General features: G+C 38.5%; 1 protein-coding gene across 7 annotated transcripts in view; it reads left to right on the forward strand.

Annotated features, from left to right (window-relative positions):
* RPRD2 (regulation of nuclear pre-mRNA domain containing 2) overlaps positions 1-22,644 on the forward strand; it is a 95,653-nt gene that overhangs the window by 38,902 nt on the left and 34,107 nt on the right. For all 7 annotated transcript variants that reach the window (XM_081815865.1, XM_081815864.1, XM_081815866.1 and 4 more), the window contains exon 2: positions 6,275-6,404. In XM_081815865.1, coding sequence (XP_081671991.1) covers positions 6,275-6,404 — 130 coding nt within the window. The remainder of the gene's footprint in view (positions 1-6,274; positions 6,405-22,644) is intronic.

The raw sequence follows: 22,644 nt of genomic DNA on the forward strand, positions 1-22,644 counted from the left end.
TCGATATGCCCCATAATAGTGATGTTAACTTTTATCACTTGGTGAGATGGTTTTTGCCTGTGAGGTTTCTCCACTGTAAAGTAAATCAGTATTTTTTGGGGAAGTAGTTTGAGACTTTATAAATTCCTGTTCTGCATTAAACTTTCTCTTGCTAGCTTTTTAGCATCTATTGATTATTGTTGCTTGAGTCAGTTCTTAACTGTGATGGTTGCCAAATGATGTTTTTTTAAACGCCATCATTCCTTATATATTTATTGGTTTTCATTCGATTGATTATAAGGCAGAGCTTCCCCCCTTCACCTGTTTGTTTACATCAGTATGTATTCATGGATTGCTATTTTATTCAGTGCTTATAATCATTTACTATTACTGATTTTGACACTTGTCCATTCCATAGATTTGGCCATTGGGAACCCCTTGAAGCTAGTGCCTGTGTCCTTCTGACTTCATACTTTAAGCACTTTTTTACTTTCTGGTGCAATATGTTCCAAGCTCTTGAACTTTCTTTCCTGGTGTGGAATCAGCCATTTCGCCAAGAAGCCCTGGTTCTTCTTTGAAACCAAGATCTAGATATTAGATATTGGGATATTATTACTTCTAGGCTTGTCAATGGAGATTAGGAAATAGTTGTATTTACACATATACATATACACACACATTCATCCCCCTTATATTTCTATATTTAACTATGAGGCTTACACCAAGACTTCCAATTACAGTCCAGCACAACAGGGTTTATTTTTTTTTTAAGATTTTATTTATTTATTTGAGAGAGAGAGAATGAGAGAGAGAAAGAGAGCACATGAGAGGGGGGAGGGTCAGAGGGAGAAGCAAACTCCCTGCTGAGCAGGGAACCCAATGCGGGATTCAATCCTGGGACTCCAGGATCATGCCCTGAGCCGAAGGCAGTCGCTTAACCAACTGAGCACCCAGGTGCCCCACAACAGGATCTTCTCCCTTTCCACATTTGTAATTTCCTAAGTCTGTATCTATTTCGAAAGTAGCATTAATGAGATCTGCACTACGAGTTTGGATGTGGGGTATGAAAGAATGACTAGTCAAGGATGACTCAAGATTTTTGGCTGAAAAAAGCCACCAGAAGAAATGCCATTTACTGAGATGGAGAAGACTATAGGAGGAGACAGTTTGGAGGAAGAGAGCAGAAGGTCATGTGTTGAATCTGAGCTGTGTATTAGACATGCAAGAGGAGATGTTGGGAAAGTAGTTGGATATTTGAGTCTACGTTGGATATTTGAGTCTACGGTTCAAAGGAGAGGTCCAGGCTGAAATGCAGATTACTTCAAGACAACTAGTTCAACTTTTGGGGCCAAAATGCTTATATTTCCTTATAGCCTATTATGAAAGCAGCAAATATGTATTGTTAGGATTAGATTTAGAATAGAGGCAAGCAAAAGGAAAATAGAGATCAATACTATTAAAAGTTAATTCCAGGGGCGCTTGGGTGGCTCAGATGGTTAAGCGTCTGCCTTCGGCTCAGGTCATGATCTCAGGGTCCTGGGATCGAGTCCCGCATCGGGTTCCCTGCTCAGTGCAGAGTCTGCTTCTCCCTCTCCCTCTGCCACTCCCTCTGCTTGTGCTCTTCTGTCTCTCTGTCAAATAAATAAATAAAATCTTAAAAAAAAAATAAAAAGTTCCATATCCTTTCTGATCTCTTTCACAGATTTTTTTTTCTAATATGAAATCACTCTGTAGTTAACTACTTTTTTCATTTGATGGTTTTTTATTTCCATTTCAGTAAATTTTCATTTTTTAAAAAAATATTTGAGAGAGACAGAGATAGCAAGTGAGAGAGAGCACAAGTGGGAAGGAGGGGGAGAAGCAGACTCCTCACTGAGCAGGGAGCCCGATGTGGGAATCGATCCCAGGACTCTGGGATCATAACCTGAGCTGAAGGCAGATGCTCAACTGACTGAGCCACTCAGGTGCCCAGTAAATTTTCATTTTATCTAATCCCAGACCATATTCAGATTTCTTTCGTTGATCCAGAAATGTCATTTACAGGTGGTTAGTCCAAACCTATGTGCAATTTAGGGATAGAGATTAATTATATCAGATTACTTTGTCCCTTGAGTCCCTTAATCTCTCCATTACATTTCATGCCACTGATTTGTTGATGAGACTGGGCCAGTTGCCCTGCAGATTTGTCTGGTTGCTTCCTTGCAGTGTTATTAGCTCTTTTTATTATTTCTAACAATAAAATTATCTGCAGCTTTTTCTAAAACACCCTTCTATATAAAAACTTTTCATGGTTTCTTATTAGCCACAGAGTAAAGGCTAAAACTTTCTTAGCTCAATATTTAGTAACCATCAGAATTTGTTATCTTTGCCTATTCTTCCACTGTTCCTCCAGCCAAACCTTTCTGGTCAGACACAAGTAGAAATAGGTAGTATTTGAGAATGTAGACTTTCGATCCAACTGTCTATATTTAAATTTCAGTTTCAGTACCTACTAGATGTGACAGTTCACATCATTCCATCTCTTAAATGGAGGTAACAGTACCGACCTCATAGGGTTGTTGTAAGGATATAAGTTAATATTAGTATCATCTTTAAAACAGTGTCTAGCACATAGAAAATACTGTAAGTATTATTAAATAAGCTTAAAAATCTAGCCTAATTTTTTCCCTTCTGCAAAACAAAAGACACTCATTGCACAATCCTTTTCAGCACCTTTACTCATGACTTGTTCTTGCTGGAGTGCTCTTCCCCTTTCTTCCTGTCTACAAAAATTTAACTTCTTCATCAGACATTTAACTAATATTATTTGAACACCTGCCAGATACTCAGTAATTGAGGTCATAGCAGTAAACAAGACAGAATTCCAGCCTTTAGGGAGCTTATACTCTAGTGGAAGATACAGTCAAGTACACTACAATGTGATAAGTGTATGACACGTGTACCTTCAGGATGCACTAAAGGCGTCTTACAGAGTCAGGGGAAGCTTCATGGAAGATGTGATATATAAGCGGAGAGTTGAACGAAGAAAAAGAATTAGCCTGTTAAAATGGGCAGCAAGACAAGGGAAGGAGGTGGGGCTTGGCTTTGAGAACAAAGTATAGTTCACTAAACTGCAGCTTTAAGGGAGAGTGGCTAAAGTTGAGGCTAAACAAGTAAGCAAGAACTAGGTTGCAGAGGGTTTGGAAAAGCATTCAAGATGGGTCTTCTCAAATCCCACTGTCTTCAGGCGTCTTCTCATTTCCTCCTGACTTTCTGTAGTGATTTGACTATAGAGTGTAGGGTTTGCATTGGGAAGAAGTTGCCTCAAAATAGTTGGAGGTGGTTTGTTTGGGGAAGAAGTAGTGATAAGATGGGGGGCAAAATCAGACATGAATTAAGTTTAATATTTTGGACTTCTATGGATGAGTAGAAAACACAAGATACTCAGGATTGGATGAGTAGAAAACACAAGATACTCAGGATGGGATATCCTAGAAAAGGAAAATTCCAAGAGAGAAAGAGAGTCCATGTGCAAGGTTTCTGGGAACTGTATTTCATTAAAGATAGAACTTTGAAAGGGAAGAGATGAGACTGAAAGAGAAGGTAAGATCCAGATCATAAATGGAGACAAAGGTGTTCAGGCGTTTTCTAGTAAGCATTTGGAAATCATTGATGGATTTGATATGAGAAACAAATTGGATAATGTTTGCATATTAGAAGTGAATTTAGCAATTTAGAGAGTAAATTTGAGGAGACTAAGTCTAGAGGCAAGATAACCAGTTAGGAGGGTACTGCAGTAGTAAAGGTCAAAGGTAATGAACCCAGCAAAGAGCAATAGTAGGAAGAGAAGGAAAAGAGATAAATTTTACAGATACTATTTAAGACAAAATTAGCTGGACTTGGAGATGTATCAGATGTAAGGGTCAGGTAGGGAGGAGGAAGAGTCAAGAAAGATTGCTAAAATTCTGGCTAAATACAAGAGCAGTAACAGATGGAAGAGGAGGACGATTACTAATACTGAAAAATCAAGCTCAACATGCCTCTGAGACTTGAACATGGATGTGTGCTTTGACTGATAAAGGGAAATCCAGGCTTGGTATCCATAGACATGGGAGTCATTGATGCATAGGTGGTGGGAGTTAAAGCTGTTGAAGTGGATGGTTATGCTGATAGCATGTCATTTTCTGTGTGCTAAGCACTGTCCTGAATGCTTTATATACATTGTTTCATTTAATTCTTGTAACAACCCTGTGAGGTTGTCATTTTACAAAGAAAAAGAAAGTGTCATATAGAAGAGTTAAGTAGTGTTTAAAGCTAATAAGGGACAGTCAGGAGTGGAACAAACTAACTTAAAACCTGAAATCTTAAAACATGATGCCATGGGTGAATGGAGAAGAGTGCTCAGGAGAGAACGCTGGGGAACTTCAACATTTAAAGGAGGATGGTCACAGGTGGAGCTGCCTATCTACACATGCTCACCATGTATATATGGAGAAGGAATCGGAGAGGTAGGAAAACCAGGAAAGTGGTTAAGACAGAAACCAAGAGGAATTACCATAACAGATTATTCTGTGTGCCAAAAGCCACAAAGAAATAACATTTTAAAAATTTTCATCAGGTTTAATAAGTTGGAATTTATTGGTAATTCCTGTTTAAGTGGAGCGGTGGCAACATAAGTGAGATGGCATAATTTATATAAAGCTCTTGAGCATAGTAGATAGCATATTTTAAGTACAAACAAAAGTAGCTCCTATAGTTACGGAGTTAATAGGAGTTAAAGTGGAGACAGTGAGAACTCTTTGAGATACTTGAATCTGAAAGATCTTAACTAACTCAGGTAAGTTGATTTGGTTGGGTTTAAATATGGATACATTTTTTTTAAAGAGAATAGAATTTCCATATGATTTCTGATGATAATGAAGAACATATGGAAGGACTATAGCATTGTAATGTTGAGGGCCCAGCTGAAGGAGACTAGATTTATATGGTTTCAGTCCTCCTGGTATGGAGAACCCAGGAGTAGAACCCAGGAGTAGAAATAAAAGTGAAGTAAAGGCATTCAGTTAGGTTGATCTAGATTTAGGATTTTGTTGAATGCATGTGATAGAAAGGCTAAATCGGGGGGATGGGGGAGGAAAAGAAAATGAAGGTTTTAATAAAAGAGTATTTTAATAGTTTAAGGGGTGCTTGGGTGGCTCAGTAGGTTAAGCGGCTGACTCTTGATACTGGCTCAGGTCATGATCTCGGGGTTGTGAGATCTAGACCCGAGTCAGGCTCTGTGCTGGGCATAGACCCTGCTTAGGATTCTCCGTCCCTCTGCTTTCAGGCATGTACATTCTCTCTCTTTCAAAAAAAAAAAGTGGTTTAAATAATAGATCAAAGACTGTGGAATTGGTAGAGAAAAAATGGAGTACTAAAAGTGACTGTAAAGTTAGGAAAAATTTAGAACTGAGATCTTGATAAAAGTGACAAATATGGTGACTAACATAACATAATAAAAAAATAATAAAGTGACAAATATAAGGGGAATGAGAGGCTGTGGTCAAAAAAGGGGATTTTAAAATGTGCAGAGGAGTGGTTCTTGGAAGTCACTGAATTTAAGATCAAGATTTTGAGAGACTGGAAAACGTGATGAATCATCCAAATGGGCGTTAAAATTGTCGAGGATATAATGAAACTTGGGGTGGTTTTGCCTGAGGTTCCAGAAAGCAAATTGATTGGGCCTTGTTTTGGACCTTTGAAAAACTTGACCTTCGTGTGTGTATGTATGGGATCAGATTACTTATGTCCCAGGACCTAGTGCTGGAGCAGAGTGTTGCTTCTGGTTAGATGGCAGGATTTAGGTGTACCTGAGTAGTATCTGGACTAGTTGATGAAAAGAATCTATCTACAATAATAATGTAGAGGAGGTTAAGCAGTTTGCCTAAGGTCACATTCTGGGTGGTTCTAAAGCCCATGCTCTTTCACTAACCCTAGTGTTTTTGCAACAAGGTGAGCTCTTCAAACATTCTTTCCAAATGTTTGGGAGAACAGTTTTGTTTTATTTTAGCTTCTCCAGAGTTAATGAGTTTTTTAGTGCCAAACATCTATAAAGTGAAATGGAAATCTATTCAGGGAGCACCTTGAACAGAAAATTAACCTCAGTGTTTTTAGACACTAGTTTCAGTAAATTGATCCATTAGTTCATTTGTCTGTTTATCTATTCTCCACCCATGTAATAGTGGTTACACAGTTTGAGAACACTGTATTTGGAATAAGTTGAACAAAGTATAATTTGACTCATTTGGTTTTATTTATTTTCTTTTGTCATCTCTAGCTGCCTATCCCCACCGTTTGAATCTCTTTTACCTTGCCAATGATGTCATACAGAACTGCAAAAGGAAAAACGCAATCATTTTCCGTGAATCATTTGCTGATGTCCTTCCTGAAGCAGCTGCTCTAGTGAAGTAAGTAAATTCTTACTGCTTTTGGGGATCTAAGCTTAGATCATTAAGAATTTTAGTTTTCGGGCGCCTGGGTGGCTCAGATGGTTGGGCATCTGCCTTCGGCTCAGGTCATGATCCCAGGGTCCTGGGATCGAGTCCCGCATCGGGCTCCCTGCTCAGCGGGAAGCCTGCTTCTCCCTCTGCCTCTCTCTCTCTCTGTCTCTTATGAATAAATAAAATCTTTAAAATAAATAAATAAATAAATAAATAAATAATAAAAAAAAAAAAGAATTTTAGTTTTCCTTTTTACCTGTCAGTAAGACTGTTAATAGTTGTACATGTTTGAAGATCCAAGGATATTTTGCCCAAATTGTTCGTGTAACTTTCCCACTAATACACACATTTTTCTTTTAAACATTCTTTCTTCTCTCTCTCTCTTTTTTTTTTAAGATTTTATTTATTGGGGCACCTGGGTGGCTCAGTCATTGGGCGTCTGCCTTCAGCTTAGGTCATGATCCCAGGGTCCTGGGATCGAGCCCGCATCGGGCTCCCTGCTCCATGGGAAGCCTGCTTCTCCCTCTCCCACTCCCCCTGCTTGTGTTCCCTCTCTCGCTGTGTCTCTCTCTGTCAAATAAATAAAATCTTTAAAAAAAAAAAAAGAAAGCTTGTTATTTAGTCTCTGCCTCTTCTCTCCTACCTTGACCGTATATATCTCCTGGTTATACTCTTTGGTTGGTACTTCTTTCCAATTGCTTCTTCTGTTTTCATATTTTTTTTTTACACATTTCCTTTCTTCTTTCAATCTTCTTGAAATCTTGCCCCTTCTATGATTCTGTGTAATTACAGAGAAGTGGAAATTTTTATTCCGAACTTCATATTGATTTATTCCATCCTTAATGAAATTGTCCCCAGCATTTCCCAAAGTGCTGGAATACTTAATTTGATGTTATTTTTACTCTATATTAATAGTGTCTTCCTTGTGTTTCATCCATATTTGCAAGTTGTTTATTTGGTGCAAGAGATATACATACATGATTGGAGGATAAATAATTATGTAGAACAATCAAAATTACTAAGTATTTCCTCAAATTATATATTGATTAGCATGTTATATATTTATATAAATATGTGAATATTGTACATTATCTGTCCATTTGTTGGTACTAACCCATTCAAAATTGAATGATCCTTTTTCCTTCCTTTGGATTATTAACTTGAGGTGTTTATTTTGGTTCTACGTGAATGTACTAAAAGATTTATACACATGTCAGAAGAACATAAAATAGGGGTGCCCACCTGGCTCAGTCGGTAGAGCATGGGACTGTTGATCTCAGGATTGTGAGTTCAAGCCCTACATTGGGTGTAGAGATTACTTAAAAATAAAATCTTAAAAAAAAAAAAAAAAGAAAAGAAGTATATAAAATAATAACAATAACACCTAGTGTTTATTGAACACTTGTAATTGACCAGATATTATACAGAGTGCTTTATATGCTTTAAGTCATTGAATCCTGAGAGCAACTTTTTAAAGTGGCTACTGCTATTGTCCCCATTTAAGGAGGAGGAAAGTGGTTTAGAGAGATTCAGTAGCTTGCCTGAGTTCTCACAGCTGGCAGGGTTGGGGGGAGGGAGGGACAATTCCCACCCAAGCCTGTCTAGACCCCAAAGCCCACTTTCTTTGCCATTTAACCACAATCTGTGTTGTTTCTTTGCATATATAAACCCAGTATAATTTAGAGTAAGAAAAGCAGTATGCTGGATGGTCTCTACTTAGAGTTTCTGCTTAAATATCACTATAGTCTTTTTTTTTTTTTTTTTTAAGATTTTATTCATTTGACAGAGAGACAGTGAGAGAGGGAACACAAGCAGGGGGAGTGGGAGAGAGAGAAGCGGGCTTCCCGCGGATCAGGGAGCCCGATGTGGGGCTCAATCCCAGGACCCTGGGATCATGACCTGAGCCGAAGGCAGACGCATAATGACTGAGCCACCCAGGCGCCCCTCACTATAGTCTTATAACTTAACCTAGTGTTTCCTAGACTTAGACTTTGTGACCTAGTTCATGGGTTAATATAGGGTTGTCAGCTTTCATTTTACTAGGCAAAGATATTTTTTAAAACAACTGCTTTATATTACTGTAACTGATTTCACAGAAAAAGGTGGAAGGACATAAAGTTCAGTCCTTTATTTTTTTATTTTTTAAAGATCTTATTTATTTATTTGAGAGGGAGAAGGGCAGAGGGAGAAGGACAAGCAGAGACTCCTTCTGAGTGTGAAGCCACACACAGGGCTCCATCCCAGGACCCTGACCATGACCTGAGCTGAAGTCAGACACTTAACCACCTGAGCCACCAGGCACCGCAAGTTCAGTCCTTTAAATTAAAATTTCAAGTGCTGAAAATGTTGTTTGTTTGTTTTTTTAAGATTTTATTTATTTTGAGAGAGCATGAGCAGGGGGAGGCAGAGGAAGGGGGACAAGCAGACTGCCCGCTGAGCAGAGAGCCCAACTTAATTAAGGGCTCAATCCCAGGACCCTGGGATCATGACCTGAGCCAAAGGCAGATGCTCAACCATCTGAGGCACCCCAGTGCCAAAAGTGTTTTTATTTATTTATATTTATTTATTTATTTATTTATTTTTTAAGGTTTTATTTATTTGACAGAAAGACAGCCAGAGAGGGAACACAAGCAGGGGGAGTGGGAGAGGGAGAAGCAGGCTTCCCGCAGAGCAGGGAGCCCGATGCGGGGCTCTATCCTAGGACCCTGGGATCATGACCCGAGCCAAAGGCAGACACTTAATGACTGAGCCACCCAGGGCCCCCCAAAAGTGTTTTTAACTCGATGAGGGTATCTTCAGAAACCTGTAGTAAGCATAAGACTTAAGAGTGAAACTGTAAAAGCATTCCAAGACAGGGATGCCTTCTGACATCATTCATATTGGCCATTATGCTGGAGATCCCGTTCATTTCTAAATAAGTAAATAAAAAGAATACATTCAGAAGAGACAGGATTGTCATCATTTGCAAATAATATGATTACCTACATCAGGGATGGGCAGCCTTTTTCTATAAAGGGCCAGGTAGCAAGTATTTTAGGCTCTGTAGGCCATAGGATCTCTGTTGCCACTACTCAGTTCTGCTATTCTAGCATGAAAGCAGCTATAGATAGCAGGTAAACAAGTGGGTGTGGCTGTGTTCCAGGAAAACTTTATTTACAAAAATAGGCAGCTGGCCTGACGTTCATAGTTTGCCGACCCCCAGCTCACGTAAAAGTGAACTAATAAGAGAGGTAATTTAAATAGTTAGATTCAAGTTCAAGTGCTAGCTGTAACCAATTTAAAAATGTAATTAGGGGGGCGCCTGGGTGGCTCAGTCGGTTAAGCATCTGCCTTCGGCTCGGGTTGTGATCCCAGGGTCCTGGGATCGAGCCCTGCGTCGGGCTCTCTGCTCCGCAGGAGCCTGCTTCTCCCTCTCCCTGCTGCTCCCCCTGCTTGTACTCTCTCTCGCAAATAAATAAATCAAATTAAAAAAAAAAGAAAGAAAGAAAACCTCCCTTTAAAAAAAAAAATGTAATTAGGAGAAAAGATTCCTTTTGCAACAAAAAGTTCTGCCCCTCCCAGAATAAAAGAGCTCCCACTCAAGAGTAAATGTAGTAAGTATGTTAAGGGTTTTATAAAGAAAGCTTTTGGACTTTACTAAAGGGTATTAAAGATCTGGATAAAAGAAAAGATACATTATGTACCATTTTGAAGAGAAAGATTTGGTATTGTTAAAAATATGATTCCCAGTATATAATCTATAAATTCATTGTAATCTCAGTCAAAATCTTAATAGGGTTTAATGTGGAAGGATAAAATACATAATTGTTTTAAAGAATAGTAAGGCTAGATTTCCCCTATCAGTTATTAATGTATATTTTAAAACTCCAATAGAAGCAGAAGTAGAAGACTATATCATTGAAACAATATATTCTTGGTTATAAAGAAATTAATTACACAGTATATGATAAATGAGGGGATAGTAAGATACGAGTTTTAGTATTCCATAAACATCCCCATCCCAACCACTACTACCCTCTTTTAAATTTCTATTCACAAATATACTTTAGATTCATTTCTACCCTCTTGTGAATTCTTTTCTCTTAAGACTGTTGTTTTAATCCCTTTAATTCAGGAGGGGCAAATGACTAGAGGTTCCAGGCAGGTCACATAGATGAGTGAGGTGGGTTGAATTGAAGAAGAACCCATCTAAAAGGAGCAGCAGGGCGCCTGGGTGGCTCAGTCGTTACGCATCTGCCTTCAGCTCAGGTCATGATCCCAGAGTCCTGGGATCAAGCCCCACATCGAGCCCCACATCAAGCCCCACATCGGGCTCCCTGCTCCACGGGAAGTCTCCTTCTCCCTCTCCCACTCCCCCTGCTTGTGTTCCCTCTCTCGCTGTGTCTCTCTCTGTCAAATAAATAAAATCTTTAAAAAAAATAAAATTCTCTATTGAGCTGAAAAGTGAATTTAGACTAGTTGTTATCATTAGAGCTTAATATGTTCTTTTGATTCTTAAGGGTGTAGAGAAAATTGCATGCATGTCTGACCTTTGTTGGGAAAAGATGTCATGACAGATTTGGGGGAAACAATGAGCTTGGTACTCTGAAGTAAACCCACCGTAAGAACGGATTCTGTCATAAAACCACTTGGGAGTTTGGATTTGGGCAGTTTTTTCTCTCTCTCTCTGTCTCTCTTTTTAAGATCTATTCATTTTGAGAGAGAGAAAGTGCGCATGCGTGTGCACGAGTAGGGGACAGGGAAGGGGGGTGTAGAGAGAGAGAGAGAGAGAGAATATCGCAAACAGACCCCGTGCTGAGCATGGAGCCTGACTCGGGGCTTGATTTCATGACCCTGAGATCATGACCTGAGCCAAAACCAAGAGTCTGACGCTTAACTGACTGAGCCATCCTGGTGCCCCAGTTTTCTAACTAAACTGACAGCTGCATTTCTTCTCTCATTACATGCATTCTCTTGGAGATTTATCTACTCATGGATTAAACTCTTGCTCATATTATCCTAATAACTACTATAACTGCATCTAGATTTTTGATGTTTTGTTTTTAAAGATTTTATTTTTAAGTAATCTCTACACCCAATGTGGGCTCAAACTTACAACCCCAAGATCAAGCATCACATGCTCTACCAACTGAGCCAGCCAGGTGGCCCCCCCTCTTTTTTTTGACCATGTCTTCAACTTCTTTTTGTGAATTACTACCTCATTATTATATGATGATATTCAGCTCAGAACATCTAAAACAATAATATACCTTACATTTGTATAAAGCCCTGCTCCCACAGTTTGTGCGAAAATAGGTTATAAATTGAAAATTGTTATACAAATGGTATTTGAAACTCACAGTAACCAACTTTGCAGGTAAGCAAATTGGATTTTATTCTTTCTTTTTACAAAATGAGAAAACTGAAGCCCAGAGCAGTTAAGAAATTGTCCAAAAAGAAATTGCCCAAAGTAAAATGTCAATTTAGTAAAAGAAGTGAGAATAGAACTGAGATTTTTCTGACTCTTAGTCTCCTGTTATTTCTTTCTTTCTTTTTTTTTTTTTTTAAAGATTTTATTTATTTATTTGACAGAGAGAGACACAGTGAGAGAGGGAACACAAGCAGGGGGAGTGGGAGAGGGAGAAGCAGGCTTCCCGTGGAGCAGGGAGCCTGATGCGGGGCTCGATCCCAGGACCCTGGGATCATGACCTGAGCCGAAGGCAGACGCTTAATGACTGAGCCACCCAGGCGCCCCTAGTCTTCTGTTATTTCTGTTTTACAATACAGTCTGCCCCTTAGTAAATTTTAAATTCTTGTCCCTTCATTTCTTAGTCACTTACCAGAGACTGTTTCTTTCTCCTTTTCTTTTTTATTTTTTTAGATTTTTATTTTTTTTATTTGAGAGAGAGAAAGAGCACAAGATGGGGTAGAGTCAGAGGAAGAAGCAGACTCCCTGCCGAGCAAGGAGCCCGATGTGGGACTCGGTCCCAGGACTCCGGGGTCATGACCTGAGCTGAAGGCAGTCGTTTAACCAACTGAGCCACCCAGGCACCCTCTTTCTCCTTTTCTCTCTCTCTTTAAATTTCCCATTATCATCTCTATTTGATATGTTTATATTTTTATAATAGCCTTCTAACTACTTTCTTATTGTCTGATATCAGCGTCAGTTGTTTTTTTTTTTAATCTGTATAAATCTGCCAATAATAGTACCCACCCCACAGAGTCTGGGAACTACTAAATGAGTAAATACTGTGATGTAGAGTGAGTGCTTAGAATAGTGAGTGGCATATAATAAGCACCTAATAAATGTTAGCTGCTACTTTGATGATGAGGTTGATAATGATGATTACTCCTACTATTATTATTAACAAATTCATGTTACCAAATCACTGCTCTGATAATTCTTTAAAAAATGTTTTCATATTACTATATAATTTAACAAATTCCTTTCCATGTTTGTTATTTATTTATTATTTTTTAAAGATTTCATCTTATTTGACAGAGAGAGACACAGTGAGAGAGGGAACACAAGCAGAGGGGGTGGAAGAGGGAGAAACAGGCCTCCCACCCAGCAGGGAGCCAATGCGGGGCTTGATCCCAGGACCCTGGGATCATGACCTGAGCCGAAGGCAGACGCTTAACGACTGAGCCACCCAGGTGCCCCCAAAAGAAATTTTTTTAAAAATAAAAGACTGGTTGGGCGCCTGGGTGGCTCAGTTGGTTAAGCGACTGCCTTCGACTCAGGTCATGATCCTGGAGTCCTGGGATCAAGTCCCACATCAGGCTCCCTGCTCAGCAGGGGGTCTGCTTCTCCCTCTGACCCTCTTCCCTCTTGTGCTCTCTGTCTCTCATTCTCTCTTTCTCAAATAAATAAATAAAATCTTTTAAAAAAATAAATAAAATAAAAGACTGGTTAATGCCTCTAAAAAATAAAGTCTATTAAATTAAAATTATTACTTATATGATAATAAAAGCTAAAGGACAGGACAAAAGAAAAAAGGCTGGTTAATGATAACAGTGCATTTTAGCAAGTAGGTGAATTTGCAAATAGGGAATCCAGGATTGAGATTAATGAGGATTAACTGTGTGTAAAAAAATCTTAACAAAAGTTGTGTAAGATCTCTATGGAGAAATTTATAAAACATAATTGAGAAACATTGTAGAAAACCTAAATAGGTATTTGTGGATAGGGAACACTCAGTATTTAACAATGTCAGTTCTTCCCAAATTGATTTATAAATCCAGTGCAATTTTTTTTTTTTTAAGATTTTACTTTTTAAGTAATGTCTACACCTGGCATGGGTCTCAAACTCACAACTCTGAGATCAAGAGTCAACATGCTCCACGGACTGAGCCAGCCAGGTGCCCCAATCCAGTGCAATCTTAATTAAGATCTCAGTAAAGGCACCCTCCCCTCTTTCTACAGATTGGCTCTGAATTTTATGTGGAAGTGCAAAGAATTCTCCTTCCCCTCCCCCAGAAAGAGAAAGCCAGAAACTGCTGAAGAATAACAAGGTGGAAGGACTGGCTTTACAAGATTTCAAGCCTTATTACAAACCTGTAATAAATAAAGCAGTATGGTATTAGCCGGAGATAGCCACAGAAACTGATAGAACATAATACAAAGTCTAGACACAGACCAATGTATGTATATACTAGATCTGTGTATGAAACTATAGGTAGTGGAAAAGGAACTTTTTTCTTACAACTATTGCTCAGGCAATTGGCTATTTATGTATATGTATATAAAATTAGATCCCATCTCTATGTGTATATATATAAAATTAGATCTCATTCATACCGTACACAAAAATTAGTTGCATGTTAAAGACAAATACAAAAGAACTAGGGCCGCCTGGGTGGCTCAGTCAGTTAAACATCCAACTCTTGATCTTGGCTCAGGTCTTGTTCTCGGGGTCGTGAGTTCAAGCCCTGTGTTGGGCTCTATGCTAGGCATGGAGTGTACTTTAAAAAAAAAAAAGAGGAACTTAAAATTAAAGGAAATTTAAAAAGCTATAAATCCTTTTGAAGGAGAATATCTCATGACCTTACCTCAAAAGATGGATAAATTTGACTTTTTTTTTAAGATTTTTTTTATTCATTTGAGAGTGAGAGAGAGACAGAGCACAAACAGAGGCAAAGGGAGAGGGACAAGCAAACTCCCTGCTGAGCAGGAGCCCGATGCGGGACTTGATCCCAGGACCCTGAGATCATGACCTGAGACCCGAAGGCAGACGCTTAACCATCTGAGCCACCCAGGTGCCCCTAAATTCGACTACTTTAAAACAAAGACCTTTTATTTATTGAAAGACACCATAAAGAGTGAAAAGACAAGCCACAGAGTGGGAGAAAGTATCTGCAGTGCAGTCAACAAAGGGCTCATACCCAGAAATACAAAGAATAACAAAATAACACGAAAAAGACAAAAAAAAAAAATTAGAAGGTTTTACCTGGCACTTACCATATTAGAAATTAAAACAGAAATTGTTTAAATATTAATCACCTTTAAAGCAATAAACAAATAATTGGGGCACCTGGGTGGCTCATTTGGGTAAGCATCTGACTCTTGATTTTAGATGAGGTCATGATCTCAGGGTTGTGAGATTGTGCCCGGAGCCTGCTTAAAATTCTTTCCCTCTCCCTCTGCCCCTCCTCTACCTCTCAAAAAAAAATAAACCAACAACAATCAAACTTTTTAAAAAATTTTAATGAGGGGTGCCTGGGTGGCACAGTTAAACATCAAGACTGTTGATTTTGGCTCAGGTGGTGATCTCATGGTCATGGGATCAAGCCCTGCATTGGGCTCCACGCATAGCAGAGTCTGCCTGAGATTCCCTCTCTCTCTGCCCCTCCCGCTTGTGTTCTCTCTCTCTCTCAAATAAATAAATAAATCTTCAAAAATTTTTTAATGAGAAGAGCTCATTAAGAGCTAGTGTTTTGCATTTTTTTGCAGATCTCTTTAATATCTGGTAGTAACAGTGTACAGTTAAATTCTCTTATCTGCTTCTGCATTCAGTCTGTTGTGATATCACATCATATAGTCTTAGAACTGCTGAGATATGTATATCATTACATACGGTGTAAGTCAAGTTCCAATCAGGAAAGCGAAACCACACACCAGTAATTTAAATAAGGAAAATTTTAATGTAAAGAATTGGTAAGTAGGTAAAAAGTAGCTTACTACTACTAGAAGGAATAAGGGAACTCTAAGGTGTAATGGGATATTATGTGCTGAAAGCAGCTACTACCTGTGGACCTGAGGGAAAAGTGAAGGAAGAGCCCTCCTCTCCTCCCAATTGAAATTCAGACCTGAGGAAAGAGTGGATTGCTGCAAGAATATGCTACCCGCCATTGTAGCAGCAGAGACTGGCTGGGGAGCACTCATCACTGACTGCAAGAGCAGCAACATTCGGCTGTGCGCAAACCCTGCCAGGAAGCGTATATGCTGATCCATTTAAGAACAGAACACCAGAAGAATCTCAACTGCTTCTTCCAGCCTGTCAGTGAGGCTCTAGGGACCTCTATTGGCAGAGACTTAACACTGAGCCAAGGGGAAATAGAGTTTGCAGTCTGGCTCCTGTACCACAAAAATGGGTGAGAGGCAGTAAATTAATAACTAGCACATTTATTTGCCAGATAGGGCATACATTTTAAAGTCCACCAATACCAACATTAACAGGACTGTGGCACAGTGGAAGCTCTCATATACTGTTGGTTTAAGGGTTGATTGGTATAAAATAACCTCCTTTTGAAAAGTTTGTTATGTACACACTATGATCTTTGGATTTCACCCCGAGGCTTTTACTCCTGAGAAACTTGCATAGATACAGCAAAATCAATAGCAGAGAATTTTCATAGCAACATTGTTCCTGGTAATAAAAATTTGGAAACAATCAAGATGTTTTTCTGCAGTAAAATGAATGTGTTGTGGCATATTGGAATAACCAGATAGCAAAGAATATTAATGAATTTCAGTTACATGCAACAACATAGATAAATCTCACAAAATATTGATTGCAAGTACAAAGGAATATTTATGCATATATATGATTCCTTTATACAAAATTCATATTTGGCAAAAATAAACTATTATTTATGCATACCTACATGTTAGAACCATAAAGAAAAAACAATTACCACAAAAGTCTGCCATCTTAGGTAGTTCAAAGGGATTGTGCTTTTGAAGGGGCCCTTGAGTCTTCTGGGGAGCTGGCAGTGCTTTATTTCTTATGATTACCTGGGTATTCACTTTTTAATTATATGTTGAATAATTTTATATATATGTTTTAAGCAGGTTTTCTGTCATGTTCATTTCATAATCTCAAAATGGAACCATTTTTTTTTCTTTAAGATTTTATTTATTTGAGAGAATGCAAGCGGTGGGGAAGAGTGGAGGGAGAGGGACAGGCAGACTGTGCTGAGCACAGAGCCTGACATGGGGCTTGATCTCATGACACCAAGATCATGACCTGAAGCTGAAATCAAGTCGGACGCTGAACTGACTGGGCCACCCAGGAGCCCCACAACTTTAAAAGGTTGAAATAGAGCACAAGAAAAGACTTACTTGGACCAAACCTGAATTTTAAATTGCAGTATTGAGTAAATAGAAGAAGTTGGTTCCTTTTGAAAATTGAATTGGCAGCCTATAAGTACAATTTGTATAAGAAACCATAGAGCAGTGTAGTAGTCCCACTTAGGTGATAAGCTCTGTAAGATTTTGCTTACTCCATCTCTTCTTTGAGATTCAGTATCAAGAAATTTTCCCTTCCTGACTTCTTTGTTTCAGTCTGGATTAAGGAACTTTTACTCTTTGCTACCATTATACCTTGTCTCTTCTATCCTGGTACCTAACACACTACATTGTAATTGATACAAGTGCTTTTTATCACCAGTTTCTGCCCCCCTGACTTTGAGCTTCTGCTCACAGCAGAATGCCAGGCACTTCCTAGGTGATTGGTAAATGCCTATACAACGGATGACTGATGATTGGATGGGATGGAGATACTGTGGAGTGCTGAAAAGCAGTGTGTCTTTAAGTACAGGCCCCAGGTATTCTTAGGTGGGTCCATGGATGTAGTTTAAAGGATCTTAGTTTATGAGAAATAAATTTTTTAATTTTATTTTATAATAATTCAAAAGTAATTGAATTATTTAGTATAATATTTAGTATCAGCTGTATGATTATCTTATATTAATAGTTCTGCAACTCATTTTCAGTGGCTGTGTTAATGTGTTTGTGATTGCATTTTTTTCCTCTGTTTTTTGGGGGTTTTGTTGTGATTGCATTTTGGCATGAGATATTATTTTATGAGAAGCTAATGAGAACAGATTAAAGATGGCTTTAATATATACATAATTGTTTGCATCAAGTGAAGGCACTAATGATTTCACCATACATTATGAAAAATATTTCCGGTAGTTTCTATGGAGAAAAATGGTGAAATAATTAAATAGTAAGGGTATTATTAGGGTTGATAAATTAAAAACAATGTATACATTATCATGCTCACATTGTAATTTGTTTCAACAAAATATCATTTATCCCTTTAATGTCAGTATGAATGGTATTTGCCTTATACTTAATTTGTAAATTCTAATTTGTAGTTGTTGAACTATAGAATGTAATCAGTAGGATCATATAAGGGTAAAAAGATATATGGAGACTGATCTTCATAGGAAATCCAAGAGAATTCACAGACTAAAAAAGATTTAGCAGGGTTGCTGGGTACAAATCAACATCAAGATTCAGTAGCATTTCAATACATAGAAATAACCTATTAAAAAATATAATAGAAGGGGCGCCTGGGTGGCTCAGTCGTTAAGCGTCTGCCTTCGGCTCAGGTCATGATCCCGGGGTCCTGGGATCGAGCCCCACATCGGGCTCCCTGCTCCGCGGGAAGCCTGCTTCTCCCTCTCCCACCCCCCTTGCTTGTGTTCCCTTTCTCACTGTGTCTCTCTCTGTCAAATAAATAAAATCTTTAAAAAAACAAAATATAATAGAAGAGCAGATATTATTAACAGTAACAACAAAAGCTATGTAAAGTATCTAGAATAAAAGCATGTTAAGACCTTTCTGGGGAAAATTACAAACTGTTACAAAAAGATGATAATCAGCATGTAAATACAGTACATTTTAATAAAAATCCCCATAGGACATTTTAAGAAACTTGTTATACTGATTCTAAAATTCATATAGGGTGCGCCTGGGTGGCTCAGTCAGTTAAGCGTCTGCCTTTGGCTCAGGTCGTGATCCTGGGGTCCTGGGATCGAGTCCCACATCGGGCTCCCTGCTCAGCCAGGAATCTGCTGCTCCCTCTCCCTCTGCTCCTCCCCCTGCTCGTGCTCTCTCTTTCTCTTAAATAAATAAAATCTAAAAAATAAAATTCATGTAGAAGATTCAGTGTCTAGGAGTAGCCGAGATTGTTGATAAACAGCAAGCTATTTGGCTATTATAATTATAAAAGAATGTGGTATCAGTATAAGGACAGATTTAAGGAACAGAGAAAGCCCAGAAATGGACTCAGGCATATATAGGACCTTTGTAAATGGTAGAAGGTGCATTACAAATCATTGGAGGAAAGATGAACTCTTCAGTAAGTGAGTCTGGGACATATGCTTTCCATCCAGAAAAAATAACAATTGTTAAATGTTTTTCTACACCATATATACAAATATATTCCAAATGAATTTACCTTAGTGTATAAGACAAAACTTTTGGGGCGCCTGAGTGGTTCAGTCGTTAAGCGTCTGCCTTCGGCTCAGGTCATGAGCCCCACATAGGGCTCCCTGCTCCACGGGAGGCCTGCTTCTCCCTCTTCCCACTTCCCCCTACTTGTGTTCCCTCTCTCGCTGTGTCTCTGTCAAAAAATAAATAAAATCTTTAAAAAAAAAAAACCTTTAAAATGTTAGAAACAAATGTTTTTATGACCATAAGGGTTAAAAGCTCTTCTAGAGGGCACCTGGGTGGCTCAGTTGGTTGAGCATCCGACTCTTGATTTCGGCTCAGGTCATGATCTCACAGTTGTGAGATCGAGCCCCAAGTCAGGCTCCACACTGGGTGTGGAGCCAGCTTAAGATTCTCTCTCTCCCTCTCCGTCTGCCCCTCCCTGCACTCCCTCTCTTCAAAAAAGGGGGGGGGGGCTCTTAGAGAGAAACAAAAGTACTTAAGAATTTAATGACATCAAAATTAGACTTCTGCATTATAGAAGACACCATAAAATTAAAGACAAGTAACACTACGGAAGATATTTGTTATAGGCAAATAAAAAAGCAAAGTTATATGAATGGGGATCACTTAGGAGACAGGATAGCAAGTTTTTAGAGATAAAATCTATCCAGTTTCTGAGCTCCAAGGTTTTTTAAGTGTTGACTCTTTCCTTAAGTTGACCTATTATTTAGTCTTCCATACAGTTAGTTAGCAAATATTTACTAAGACCCTATAAGACAAATGACATGACCTCCCAGAAATAAGATTTTGGTAAAGAAAAGATTCTCCTGATGAGGCACAAGATTATGCTGTTTAGCTCTGTTTATTTTAACTGTGATACCTGGGCACCTCCCCCTGTACTCTTTACACTTTGAAATAATTTGTTAATACCTTGCTGTTTTATTTTTTTATTATTTTTTAATTTTTTTTTTAATTTATTCATTTGAGACACAGAGATAGAGAGAGAGCATGAGCAGGGGTAGAGGCAGAGGGAGAGGGAGAAGCAGGCTCCCTGCTGAGCCAGGAGCCCGATACGGGGCTCGATCCCAGGACCCCGGGATCATGACCCGAGCTGAAGGCAGACGCTTAACCATCTGAGCCACCCAGGCGCCCCATTATACCTTGTCGTTTTAAAGGCAGAGGTGAGGGTGCTAGCAAAGAAAGCATCTGTTGAATATCTTAGCACTTCTACAAGGTCAGCCAATTGTTTGTTACTTATAAGTCAGCAACAAAATTTATAATTAATTTTTTATGTTTTCTATGTGGTAATAATTGTACATTCTGTAGAAATTGATATTGTGATCAGTAATGGCTAAAATAAAGACCTAGAATAACAAGGTAAGTAAAACTGCTATTCTGGATTTTATTTTTGTTTTATTTTCAGAGAATTCCTAAATATGAGAGATGGTTGAATTGTAGATGTTTGAGAGTTCTGAGAGTTTTTGTATAAATAGGGAACGGATCTAGCTAAGAATTTTAGAGCTAACAAACTTTCTAGTAAAACCATTTTTACAAATGAAGAAACCTAGGGGTGCCTGGCTGGCTCAGTTGGTAGAGCATGTGACTCTTAATCTTGGGGTGGAGTTTGAGCCCCCGTTGGGTATAAGGATTACTTAAAAAATAAAATCTTAAAAAAAAACACACACAAAAACAAATGAAGAAACCTAGCCCCCAAAAGACTTCTTACTGAAACAGAACTAAAACCTCTAGTTTCCCCATCTAGTGCTAGTTTTACTATGTTATACCCTAGTCTTAATTACATGTTTTCTTAGCAGTTGCTGTTTTTCCAGCATATTTTACTTGAGGACCTCATAGAGAATAGTTTGGTTTGACAATAACAAAATCCAGTTGTCGTTTATTCAGTTACTATTTAGTGAGCACCTTGTTAGGTGCCAAAGAAACAACAATAAATAATTATCTCTGCTGTGAAGAAGCTCTGTAGTCTAGTTGGAAAGAAAGACAGTTATAGATATTTCGATTTGACTTCTGCCCAGATGGCCGATCATCAATTCCAAAGAGTCCTTTTTTTTTTTTTTAAAGATTGTATTTATTTATTTGAGAGAGAGCCCAAGAGAGCACGAGCTGTGTGGGAGGGGGGTTAGGGCAGAGGGAGAAGCAGACTCCCTTCTCAGCAGGGAGCCCAATGCAGGGCTTGATCCCCAGGACCCTGAGGTCATGACCTGAACAAAGTCAGATGCTTAACCGACTGAGCCACCCAGGCACCCCCAAAAGGTCATTTTTTTTTAATAAAACAGTTACATTCTTGACAAAATATAAACTGCACCAGCAACAATGGACATATTAGAAAATCAGAGCTGACATTAACCAATATCCTATGTCAGTAGTACCATGCAGTCTGGCAGTTAGACTAGGACTCTAGAGAAAAGGGGTAAAGTGGTTTTGAGTCATAAGCCACCTTGGCTTCTGATTTAAATTTTCTCTCAAGGAGTACATTTCCTATCTAGACCACCAGGAATCTCAATAGATTAAGATCAAACAAATATGTGCTTACAATCCAAAAATCACCAAACACTTTAGAAAACAAACCACCATTAAGGAGAATCAGCAGATTTAGGTCCCCCCCCATGAGCTTCAGATGTTAGAATTATCAGACAATATATAAAACAACTATGTAAGAAATGTTAAAGATGAATGAAATGAACAATGGATAAGATATTTGGACAGATTTTTAAAAAAGAACCAACAGGAATTGTAGAGAGAAAAAAGATTAAGCTAGAAATTAGTTCTGAAGAAATTAGAATGTAGCAATTAGAGAGAAGGAGGTGGAAAAAAGATCGGAATGAAAGGCCTAATTAACATCAAATTAGCTTCCAGGAGGAGAGATTGAGTTCTGAGGAGGTAATAGCTGAGAACACTCTGGAAGTGATGAAAAACATGAATCTGCAGTTAGAGCAACCACAACATATACTAAGCAGGATAATTAAAAAAGAAATTCACACCTAGTTATTGTAATGAAATTATAAAACCAAACCAAACCAGAAAATAACAAGTATTAGGATGGGGGAAACTTCTGTTTCTGGTAGGAATGTAAAGTGGTGCGACAGCTATGGAAAACAGTTTGATGGTTCCTCAAAAACATAGAATTTCTGTATGATCTAGCAGTTCTGCTTCTGGGTATATACTCCCCAGAAATGAAAGCAGAGACTCAAACAAGTATTTGTAAACCAGTGTTCAAAACAGCATTATTCAGAATACCCAAAAGGTAGAAGCAAACCAAGTACCAATTTTCAGAGGAATGGATATGCAAAATGTGGTATATACATAAAATGGAATATCATTTAACCTTAAAAAGGAAAGAATTCTGGCATATGCTACAACATGGATGAACCCTGAACACATTATGCTAAGTGAAATAAGCTAGTCACAAAAGGACAAGTGTTGTATGATTCCACTTAGATGAACTACAGCAATCAAATTTATAGACAGAAAGTACAGTGGTGGTTGTTAAGGGAAAAGGGGAGATGATGTTTAATGGGTATAGAGTTTGAGTTTTACAAGGTG

This window comes from Leptonychotes weddellii, chromosome 4 (genome assembly GCF_054177405.1).
Source record: "Leptonychotes weddellii isolate Sample4059 chromosome 4, ASM5417740v2, whole genome shotgun sequence".
NCBI classification, from domain to species: Eukaryota; Metazoa; Chordata; class Mammalia; order Carnivora; family Phocidae; genus Leptonychotes; species Leptonychotes weddellii.